A 12317-nucleotide genomic window follows, 5' to 3' on the forward strand; every position below is an offset into this window, starting at 1 on the left:
CATCACACATCCAGGTTCTCTGATTGCTAAATCGACTGATCAATCACCTGGAAAGTGGGAGCAGATAAACAGAAATGGGGCTGAAGCAAAGGTGGCCATGTGTTTCAGAATAACAAGCAGGAGGGCGCAGGATAAAGAAAGCAGTGACTTGAATACCAACAAGATGTTCAATAATGTATGAGATGAAAATTTAGAGATGAATAGACATCGTGCCGTAGTGTGGCTTCTGTATCATCTGTGTGTGTGTGTGTGTGTGTGTGTGTGTGTGTGTGTGTGTGTGTGTGTGTGTGTGTGTGTGTGTGTGTGTGTGTGCGTGGGTGCGTGTGTGTGTGTGTGTGTGGACAGAAAAAAAACAGAGTGATGTAACAGCAAATGGATAAAAAGGGCCTACATGACTAAAATAAAGCAAATAGAAGCACTTTGCTCCTCCAACAACAGCTGAAGCATCACAGTGAGTATCTGCACTCACCATGTCGGTGTCTGAGACCGGCCCAAAGCTGGTGACGAAGATGTTGGTCTTCACCTCGGTTACCCTGTCTGGATCAGAGAAAAAAAGCTCGGTGTCATCTCCTACAGCGTCTTTCCTGCCTCAGAGACCATTAACATACAAAACAGGAGATGAGTTTGTTCGTCGGACAGTCACTGAAGTGCCCATCTGGCCCCTTTCACCAGATAATCTCAGGCTGAGATACCCGGTAAATTATTATTTTCTAAAAGACTTTTGTGTGTGACTCCCACAATGTGGAAAAGTGAGGTGCAGAAATACACTTTTAGAAAGAGAAACTTGTTTATATGTGGAAAGTAGAAACTTTTTGTTGGTTTTCTCTAAAAAGAAAAGAAAAAGCTAGGAATGTATAAAACTAGATAATTTTTAATGACTCGGGTAGATTTGGAAGCACTGGGCTTCCCAAAAACAGTGAATGTTCCATGTTTCCATTTCAATGTAAATAAAGGGAGTAAAGGGTTTTAACTCAAAATATATGTAAATGACTTATATTAAACTGTTGGTTTGGAAAGTGCAATTAGACACTCTAAATACAATGTAAAAATTAATAATAAAGCTCAGAGCACAAAGCATGGAATTAGAGTTGAGTATATCTGATGGATCTAGAATTTGCTTCAATAACTGAACCGATACAGATATTAATATCGGATCGGTGTTATTGGTGAGCATTGCGATCATTAACATTATCATCTTCACACTAAAATCCTACATGTAGCTCCAAGCTATAAGGGCAATCAATATTCATTCTTTACATCTTCTATTTCCAGACATTAATAAGTGAGAAAACTACTAAAATCAGAAGGATATCAAATAGTAACTTTCCTCAAAAGTACGTTTACAAAATACAGTCTGAGCAGAGCTTTACGATGTGAACCTGCAGAGCTCAAAAAGCCTCAGAGAGGTGAGGTCAGACTGACGGACTCTGTGTAGGGAATTGGAAACATGCGGCGAGTTAAAATCTTAACCCTGCAGGGCGGCCTGAGGCTGTGATGAGCGCACCGCGAAGAATCAATAACATGAGAAACTTGGAAAAACTACAAGGAGAGATTAGAAGAAGCATCTTGGTGTGTTTAACTCTTCTTTTGAAGACGGTGGAACCTGATGTGAATGGTTGACGCATGAAACCAGAGTGAGGCTTTATGTCTCATCCAACAGTAGGAAATTATAGGACTGGAGTGGAACCGCTCTGGACCTAACGGAGGTGGAAACAATGCCCCATTAGTGTGCTGTAGGGACAGTCCTGCTGTGCAGTCTTTATTTCAAACTAATTAGCAAAACTCAGTAAAATTATTCCAGCAAAAAAGTCTGGTTTTGCCTCTTAACTATTTAAAATAAACAATTGCTGCTGCTCTAACCATCTGGTCTACTGGCCAATCTGAAGATTTACTTCTCAGAGGAAACAAACCATAAGATCAATTAGAATTACGTTACTTTACTTTTTTGAAAAATTCCTTGAAATGACACTCATTGTGAATTAATACAGCAAAAAATACTCTGGTTTATTAAAAACCCATGTTTTGCCATTTTTATAGCCGGTGTTATTTTGCCATCTTTTTTATGCAGTAGTTCATTAAAGCTGCAGTGTTATTGTGGTCTGGGAGTTTCTTCTCTGAAGCGTTTTATAGCACTGTGAATGGTAACTGTGCAACATTGTGCAGAACAAGAAACAACTACTAGCCTGGAGCCTCAAGCTTCACAAGCAAAATAACAAAAACATTTTAAAAAAGTCAACTCGGCATATCGCTCACGGCCAATCAGCTGCATAAGCAACAATTAAAAATAACAAAATTCCTCATTAATGTAATTTATGATTGAACGGTAGAGTTTGCTACATGTAGATAATTCACTGTCCAGACAGGCGTTTTAGTTATTAGTTAAAAAAAAAATGCAATTAGCAACAGCAATTAACAATAATTAAGCCTAAGGGTTCAGATTTTAGAGCAGAGGATTCTGGGTATGTTGTAACGTTGAGAAATCACAACCCTGAAATATAAGCAAAAGCCCGAAACAAAACAAACCTATAATTATAATAAGTCATCAAAAACACAAATCCACCACCAAATGGCAGCTCAGGTGAAACCGCATTGCACAAGAGGAACATAATCGAAAACAAGCTTGTCTCCTGAGGGGAAGAACGTGTTTACTGTTTGAAAATATCAAGAGTGCATTTAATGCCTGAGGACTCCAGGATCTGTGGGGATAAGGACAATACCTAAAGTTCATTTATTCAGCAACAAAAGTCCCAGACATGTGCTTTCCATGCAGTCTGAATCATTTGGTGCAGATGGGTCCACTGAGCCACGTTTAATTGGTAAGACACAACCTGCATGTGTTAGGGACTGCGCATTCCTCTGTGCAACTATCCAAATGTCAGCTTCAACTCCTGCCAGTTTGGACACAGGGGAAGGAGACAAACCAATGCTGGACTGAATTTCATCAGTTTGGAGGGACGAACTCTTTGGCCAAACAAACTGGGAACAAACAAACTGTGCCGGGCTTAATAATAATTAAATAATTAAAGCTTGTCAGGGAGAAATCTTTGATACATGATGAACATTAATGTAATGTATTCAGGTTGTACAATGCGGAGCTGACTTCTTCTTTTCTTTTCAAGAATTAGCAATGAAAAATAAACCATTAAGAGAAAGACGTACTGCCATAATGTAAATGGCATTGGACGATCCAAAACAGTCACTAGCTGAATCTGAGTTTCCATTGCAAAACGTTTTCAATATTCCACTAATGTCGAAAAAACACAATTTGCGATTCAATAAGAAACACTTAAAATCACGCGAGAATCATCATCCTGCTACTACTTCCTGCCGCCTTCTTCATCTAGTAACATCCTGTTCTTCATCACGTGACTCGTGTGGGGTGAAAAAAAATGTTTGGAAAAACACATTAATTTCAATAAAATCAACAAAGAAACAAACAGGTGTGGAGCCCATCCAATCACAGCTCTGTATTTGTTGACTTTCCTGTGAAACAAAACTCCAAATTATTCACGGACAATGTTGCTGTTCACACATCTTTTTGTAGAGCTTATCTAAATTATACATTTTTAAAAAAGTGCAGCTTGTGTAAGCTAAAATACCTCACACATAAAGCTACCTGATACACGATTGGCTGCTGCTTGTACAGCAGCCAATCCAAGAATAAAGATGTTAGTTCCTGTGCTAGCGATAAGACCTTTTCTGCTGGGCGTACTTATCCATATTAAGGTTTATTTGGTGTTTGAAATATTAATACAGACAGATATAAGTGTTTTAGATGGATTTTCAAGTATTTGTTTCAGCTATGGAGCATACAGATTAACACAATACCACGAAGGAAAAACTTGTATCAGAAATGGAAACTGGAAAAAAAAAACCCCGCCATTTTTGAATGATCAGATTTTCACTAAACAAGTCATTCTCCTCTTTCTACCCCCATCGGCTCCAGCTAAAAATAATTTTTCACTGAAGGAAATGGAAAACATTTTTTAACTGAACAACATTTAAAATCTCTCCAGGGGGAAGCTGCTGCCTTAAATAAATATCTGAAGGTTTCCCGATCTGCAATAAAACTAGGGGTTCGGTTTTTAAGTCTCCGCCTCTCTCTCTCACGTTACTTGAAATGTGAAAACCGTCTCCAAGCCCGTCTACCGAGTGAGCACGCGCAGGCAGCTGCGTTCGGCCTCTTTTCCAGGCGTTGCAAACCAAAGTTCGGTGGAGCGTTAACAACGTTTTCCCCACAGATGCCACAGACAGATCTAATGTGTTTACCGCGTGGAAAACGGCATCTGATGTCGTGTTGTGTTCCCTTCCTAAACTCGGTTTGTAAAAGCTGCTTCCCCGGTGTCGCGCCTTTGTACGTGGATGCGTGCAGTACAGCGGTACATGCCGAGTGTTGCAGGATTTGGTTTAATGAGGTAAGGGGTTAAAAGAAAAACATCTGATTCACGTTTTCATGCTTTTGAAAGACGTGTCGGATTCCAAATGATCTCTTCAACAGAGCTGCAGTTGCAACCAGATGTTTACATGTCCCGTGTAAAAAGACACAACCTTTTTGTCCTCGACTGTCTGAGATCAAACCAGGCTAAACTTCCTGTTTGCTAAATGTCAGGATAATTTTCTGATTTCTTATTTTTTCATTACTTTTTCAGAATCTCAGGTTTGCTTATATTGCTGTGGGTTTATACAATGACGTCATCTCTTATTAGGCTTCTGATAAATTTACAACATTTCATCAAACACACTGCATACCTCATGTGGGTGGGAAAAATCAAAGGAAATCAATGAAGATATCATACAGAGAAACCAGATCCAGTTCATCCTCAGATACAATTTAAAGAGGCCTGAATCTCCCAGATTAATCGGTTAAAATATTTATATGAAAATATAAACACTGAGGATATCCGGCCATCATCCTGCTCTGACTCTGTCCCAGAGATGAGCATGTTTTTGGTAAGAAATCTGCAAATCCAGTCTGAATTGCAGATTTCTTTGCAGTTCTTTGCAGTTCATTTGTCCATTTGATGAGCAAAGAAGAAAACATGAACACTTAAAAACAGTATTTTGTTTTCAAAAGGGACTGGTACACTTCAGAAAATAAATGGCATCATGAGGAAAGAAAACCTTTATGTAGAAAGACTGCAGTGAATGTTTTAGTAGCCATCAGGAAGTCCTGATTTCAAACGTGTGTGAGCAAAGTGACCCTACAAACCTGATTTCTGGTAGAACCCGTTCTACCAGGAATGGGCCGAAATTCCAACAATTTACTGTGAGAAGCTTACAGAAGGATGCATTTGATCTAAAACTTAATTCTAAAATTCAGTTTAATGCTAAGGAAATGTATGGAAACTTCTGAAATCGACTAAATTTTTTTTACCAATTTTTTTCTCGCAATCTGGCTTTCAGCAATTAGGAATAATTTTAGTAATGCTAACTGACTCCAAACAGGAAAATGTCTGATTTAATGTCAAACTGTGAGAAAGATTGTTTATGTGTCTAAATATTCAGTTAGTTAGTTATCCACGATAGTTACCAAATCGATGTCAGCTTTTAAATTCAAAGAAAATTACAAAAAAATACTCTAAAAACGTTTTCTGGCATTTAGCAAGTTAAAATAATTTGGGTAATTCCAACTGACCTAAAACAAGAAAAGTTTTTCTGACTGAACTTTAGACAGCGATAAAAAAATTAAAAAAAAGTATATCTTTTAATTCAGGCTGTGTAAACATCTGCATCTGTAGACTCCAAATCATGAATAAATTACGTTTTTGCAACATAGTCTTAGGCTGTCATTCATCCAATCCGATAAAATAAATAAATCAAAATGAATAAACAGTAGATTTATGGTATGAAATGCAAATCTCAATGAACTTACATCGATTAATAATGACACCTTCCTGCTGGCCATTCAGTTAGTATTATTACTACTTGCTATTCTGTGCTGTAGATTTACACCATACAAATTCAACAGAAAAAAAACAATACAAATTTAGGAATGTTGATTTTCAGATCCCTAGATTCTGCCAGTGTTGATTCGTGAGATTCCTCAAATGCTTGTTTTGTTTTTTTAAAGAAATTATTCATAATAAAAGCAAACAAAATGTACAATTAAGCAGAATATCACCACAGTGCTCCAAAACAAACATTTCAGCTTTTCCTGTTCAACAGCTAATGTGGCAGCAGCCAGCTGAACAGGCTGAGCTAAAGGAGGTCTCTCTCCCATATGGCAGCTCCTGGGATGGACTGATGGCCCCAGGAACTGGAAATTCAAAACGCACCAAATCCTGAGGGAGGAGCTCAGCTTTGGATGCCGAGCAAGCAGAACGTGGAAGTTCAAACTTCCAAGTGTACTGTGCTTTATGAATTACAATATAGCAAAAGTCTGAGGCTGCAATCACACTGCAGCCTGAAGTGACCCAGTTCCGTTTGTTTTGATTTTTTTCACGTAATGCAACCCGTGTCCGATCTTTTCATGATAGTCTGAACAGCACAAGCCGGATTCTTTTCGAATGCGACCCGGGCCACTTGAGTATCCGATACGTATCCGATTCAAATCTGACCTAAAGTCCAGGTCGCGCTCATCTGAGCTGAACGTCCCTGATACTCGACAAACGTCACTATTCTGCGTCCTGATACGCTCAAGCATGAAGAAAAACAAAAACAACAACAACAATGGACTATATGAGGATTAAGTTGTTAATATGCTGGCTCCGGTCGGACAAGATCTTCAAAATCGTAAGATATGCTTCACCGTTGGCATCAAAATTTCCGTGCGTTTACTTCCGCAAACACTGAGCACTTCTTCTTTTTGTGGCGGTTGGTAAAACACTGAGAACGCTGACGCTATTGCGCCCTCTACTGCGCATGCGGTTTGCCCGTTCACACTGCAGAACACAAACAGATCGCTTTTGTTTAGAAGTGTGAACGGCCACGGCAAAAAAATCCGATTTGACAAAAAAAAAAAAAAAAAAAAGACGGAATTGGGTCACTTCAGGCTGCAAAGTGAACGCAGCGTTGGAAGTGGAGAAAATTAAAAATTAAAACGTTACCGTGGACAAGTCTGTTTGAACTTCTTCATAACCACAGATTTCAATAATTTTTTGGTATTTTATGCTACAAAGGAAAAAGATAAATTGTTTATGTAAAAATCTGAAAAGGGGGGCGTGCTATTGTATTCTGCTTGAGGGAGTAGTTTGTAGAGCCCAGTCTTTTGGATTAGTTTGGATGTAGATTCTCAACGGGATCAGGATCTGTACTTTGACTGAGCCATAGAGCATAAATATACTTTGATATAAACTAGATGTTTAGGATTAATGTCCTGCTATAAGGTGAACCCAGTCTTAATATTGTTCATCATCAATTATAGTTTTATTAAATAACTTTTTTTGTTTTCAAATTAAACTAAATGAAATCCAAGTTAAAATGAATGTAGAATGACTGAAACTAAAATGTTTTCAACAACAAATGAAAACTAGACAGTTATTAGAGGAAGAGGAAATTCAATTTGATTTACGTTTGGGAAAAATAGTTAATGAGATTTATGGAGTTACTCCAAAACACAGCTGTTTATGGTAAAATATAACTTTAACTCCACCCCACTGAGGAATAAATAGAAAGGATGTTTCCTAAAAATGTAAGAGACTCAAAACTGATGCATTTCTTTATGATTTCACACGACAATTGAGGAATGCTTTTACCATGACGTTTCTCGACTAAAAGTTGCCGAGATTTGGCTGCCTAAAACTATGACACTTTTGTAAAGAAATTTTGACTCTTACGTTAAAACATGCTGTTAAAATGACCATCAGTTGCTCTGTCTCTGCTAGAGAAAAGCATCTCCACACCAGGATGCTGAGGTGGTAATGTTAGGTGTCCATGACATTTATATTTACATTTTGCATAAAATCCCAATAAAATAAAGTGAAATTTGTGCTTGACAAAATGTGGAAAAGATCAAACCTGCTTAAAATAATCTTTGGAATATTATACTTTAGTATCAATATTGTTTTTTAATGCATATAATACAAGAGTTTGTCTATTTCTAAACACATCATACATCATGACCCAAAATCAAACTGACTTGTGTAATAAAAACATTTATCTGGAAGAAACGTCAGAAAAACTGTGAACCTGCTGAGTTATTTTAAATGAAAGCTGTTTAGATTTGCTCTTGAACCATAAGACATGAAACATTGACCAACATATTTCATGTGTGTAGATTATTTTGACTGTATGATGTTTTTATGACATTTTTAAAAGTTTTTATTGTGTAAAGCACCTTGAAATGCCTTGTCGCTGAAATGTGCCATGCAAATAAACTTGATTGTTTTATCATATATTTATCTGATTCTGTGAAATTTGTTTTTTTAAAAAAGCTATAAAGAAATGATTTATCCATTCGTGTGTTTTGATGTGTCCACTTTTCCAGGAAGTGGACTGGGTTGTTGTATAATCTGAGCGCTGCGGACGCAGAGTGTGTTAATCGGTGTATTCTTGAGGGGCCTGCTCCTCAAGGTTATTGGTGCTACGAAGGCTGACGTTAAATGAAGTGTTCTCGCTGCGAGCGAGCTCTCAGCCGTGAAAAACGAGACGCGTGCGGTTGCGTAAGAACAATCGTAGCGTCGCAGGGCAGGGCCCGCCCCGGCTCTCTCTGCGCACACACGCTGCGTTTCCTCACCTCCGAGACCCGGCCGGAGACGGTTGTCGTATCCATCCAGCAGTCTGTCCAGGATGAGCGTGAACAGGGTGATGTTCTCCGACACGGCATTCACCGATCTAGGCAGCAGACACATAACAGGACTGTGAGACAACAACCATTTCGCAACTTTTTTAGACTCTAGTCTTTCCTGGGTTTTCTAGCTCCTTGCTGTCTGGTAGCGACTCCCCGCGCATGCCAACACAAGACGCACAAATAGACGTCGTTTCCCCATAGTGGCTGACCCAGTTCGAGGCGCAACCTTCAACAGCCATGTGATCTCGGAGCCAGAAACACAGCCGGGTATGCAAATGCAATCAGGGCACAGATTCGTGGTAAATGACTTCAGATTGGGTCCCACATTAAATCTTAGCTTAATCACCGGCACAGACAGCTCTGCTGGAGCAGCCTCGGGTTATTGGTTACTGTGAAAGTATGCAATATTAATAACTGTTTACATCTGGGCCTTCTATCTATACAACTTTAATAAACCGAGTTTAGTCTGAGCCGGAACTATTTCCTCCACTACGGCTTGGAAATGTTTATTTCTTTGTCTTAAAACTAAAGTTATGTTGTATTTTTCTCTTTTTTTATGTGTCTATGTTTCTATAGGCCTATTTTGAAATCACATTTAATAGTACAACAATGTAAATAAAAACGACAACAACCTATTCATGAAGTAAGAAACAATGTCTAGTTTGTTCTTTAACAGAGAGTCACATCACCATAGTCATTAAAAAATACAGCAGTGAATGCCGTATAACCTCATATTCTAAGTGTCGAAGCGTTTTTGTATACCTTCTATTGTTAGGATTTGAGTTGGGCAATAAAACAGTGGCAATATATATCCGAAATAGGTTTTCCTCGATTGACATATGAGAAAGGGTCGATATAGACCTTCAACATAGACATGTTGCAATGTGACATCACATGCACAAAAACCGCCTGGTCGTTGGGTCAAAGGTCAGGTACAATATATTAAGGAGAACATCCTCAGAATAGCTTGCTGAATAATTCAGGAAGCTGTCACAACAAAATAAACCGTTAGCGGCTGCGATACGTATTGACAACAGATGGAAATATGGTTAAAGGAGGAGCAGCAACATATTGTCACCCTAGTTTTAGTTGGAGTGGTTCACACTGAGAAGTAGTTTTTTAGTACAATATGAAACCTGCCACAATCAGTGCAGTAATTCACGTTAAATAAATGTAACTAGATCATGTCTAAGTTTATCATTTCTCTTGAAAACAAGACAGTAGGATATGCAGTGGAAGAAAGGCTTATATGTGTTGATCTTCATAATCCATGAAACAAACATCGGCTGAAACACAGAGTCCCTTTAGATCAAGGCTACAATCCACCTGATTAGAGCTGCCTTTGATTCATAACTGGAACATATTCAAAGTTCATCTGCATGATGATTTTGAGGTGGCATTTGACAAAATCCAATGTTTATTGCTTGATTCATAATCAGTGACTGTAAGATGTCACGAATTTGATCTGCCTTGTTGTTGAAATGTTGCTATGCAAATAAACTTGACTTTAAAAACTCTGTATTTTGTTCAATCTTGTATTAGAAATATACTTTGATACATACATTGTTAAACACAGCTGTATGGACCGTGGGGGGTGGGGGAGGTTAGGGCAAGAGATATGTTACTGTCTTTGGAAGAGATCATTTGGCTCAACCAATGGGTTCGACTGGATTTCTTTTTTTTTTTTTTAATGAAAAGACCCAATTAGGACGGGTTGAGCTGAGAACTGCTCATACCAGCAATGTAGGAAAGCCCAGCTGCGTTTTATTTAATTTCCCACGTGCCCTTTAGTTTACAGTTTAAGGCCATGGCTGAAACTGCTCACAGGAGGGGAAGGGTGGGGGGTCCAATGATAACTAGAGTCCACCTGGACAGATAAACAAAGGGCTCCCCACATACAACATGTGTGCGTGTGTGTGCGTGTGTATGTGTGCGTGTGTGCGTGTGTGTGTGTGCGTGTGTATGTGTGCGTGTGTGCGTGTGTGCGTGTGTATGTGTGCGTGTGTGCGTGTGTGTGTGTGTGTGTGTGTGTGTGTGTGTGTCGAGGCGTCTCCCGTTGCTAAAAACCACTCACCTGATTTCCCCGAGAGCCGTGAGCACCAGCAGGCAGAAGACTAGTGAAGACGTGCCCTCCTTGCTCCACATCGCTGCTTTTCGGCCGACAGCCGCTGGGAAGAGCGGGAGCTCCGGGTTAATGAGACCCACAACAATGTAAAGACGAAGCCCTAGTATTTGTGGGGGAATCCCTCTTCGGCGGGCATCACATAAATATATAAATAAATGAACAGAAACGGTGGGGGAGGGGAAAAAAAGAGAGGCAAGAGACGGCATCTGACTGTAATTGGTATTCAGTGGCACGTCCCACGCGCTCACTCAGCCAGTTAGCATAAATCCAACATCACGTCGCGTCACTCATTACACCGCGTCCCTAATTAGGGCGACAAAAACCCATTACATATATACGGGAAGGAAACGAGACGTTTGGAGCGTCTCTCCCACGCTCCTTTGCGTTTCCATCGGTGAAAAATGTAAAGAATTCAATTTAACGCGTCTAAATGGGGGGGGGAAATGATTAGAGAGGAAGGGAAGGTGGTGGGGGAGCGCAGCCTCACCTCAAGTGGAAGAAGTACCTGCTGCCGCTGGAAACGTCAAATGATGCGCAGAAAAGTTAACCGGAATTCACCGCTGTTGTCCTCGGTTCGTGTCACAGGAACGCAGCTGGCAGCATTGATAATTCATGGTCCAAGGCAACAAGAGGAATGCTCCTCGGATGGTGCTCTGCGTCTCATACTCTACCGAAATTAACCGGGAAAATATAGGCCTTCGATTAATAATTAATATTACATAAAGTAATTTTTTTTTTAAAAACAGCCTTTTAATGGAGCGCAATTAAGAGGGAAAAAAAAGGGAGGACGAGCAGGTGCTGGAGCCTTTAAGCTGCCCCGTTCAGCTCGGTTCGGTTCGGCTCGGCTCGCTCAGCCGCGATGTGAATCGTGATAGGAGAAGAAGCGCATCTCGGTCTCCCCTCATCGCCTCCGAACAACTACAAAGGAGACAACCCGGGTCCTAAAGGCAGTCCGATGAGGCCAACACAGAGGAATGTTGCGTGTCTGAACGCACGCACATGTGATGCACAACACGGAGGCATGATGGTTGAGCGCTCTAGGAGAACTGCCCGCGATTAGACTGTCTTCAGTGTGTTGTGTTGCGTGGGTTTTCAATGGAAGCAAAAATCTAAAAAGTGTGGCCTGCACGTGTAACTAGCGGTGGCACCCCCAGAAAATTTCATAGGGGTGCAAAAATGTTATGGAGGCCCAGCTAAAATATGAATGTATAAGTTATTATAATTTTATTATACTATCCCCACATGGTGGTGGCAGCATCATGCTGTGGGTAAGCTATTTTTAAACAAGAGAACAGAAGCTACGGAGCACTGTGCTCTCTGTTCACCTCTTCTGAGTCTGAGCTGTTTTGCAAATAAAAAAATGGACAAACATTTCAGATTCTTGACAGCCAAAACTACAGAACTTGTGGTTTTTTTTATGGAGCTAAATTGGGGCCATAAAATTTGTACAAAAGAAAAAAACTA

General features: G+C 39.9%; 1 protein-coding gene across 3 annotated transcripts in view; it reads right to left on the bottom strand.

Annotated features, from left to right (window-relative positions):
- Window positions 1-11915, bottom strand: part of LOC102227473 (gamma-aminobutyric acid receptor subunit alpha-2-like) — a 34762-nt gene extending 22847 nt beyond the window's left edge. Inside the window, exons 1-4 of one of the 3 annotated variants that reach the window (XM_023328837.1) lie at window positions 11359-11915; window positions 10803-10896; window positions 8675-8772; window positions 470-537 (exon numbers count right to left, since the gene is read on the bottom strand). In XM_023328837.1, the coding sequence (XP_023184605.1) occupies window positions 470-537; window positions 8675-8772; window positions 10803-10873 (237 nt within the window). In that variant the 5' untranslated portion in view covers window positions 10874-10896; window positions 11359-11915. Of the gene's footprint in view, window positions 1-469; window positions 538-8674; window positions 8773-10802; window positions 10897-11340 lie in introns of all 3 variants that reach the window. The other 2 variants (XM_005813888.2, XM_023328838.1) reach the window with 2 other exon arrangements.
- Between the last annotated feature and the right edge of the window lie 402 nt (window positions 11916-12317).

The sequence above is a fragment of the Xiphophorus maculatus genome, chromosome 23, assembly GCF_002775205.1.
Source record: "Xiphophorus maculatus strain JP 163 A chromosome 23, X_maculatus-5.0-male, whole genome shotgun sequence".
NCBI classification, from domain to species: domain Eukaryota; kingdom Metazoa; phylum Chordata; class Actinopteri; order Cyprinodontiformes; family Poeciliidae; genus Xiphophorus; species Xiphophorus maculatus.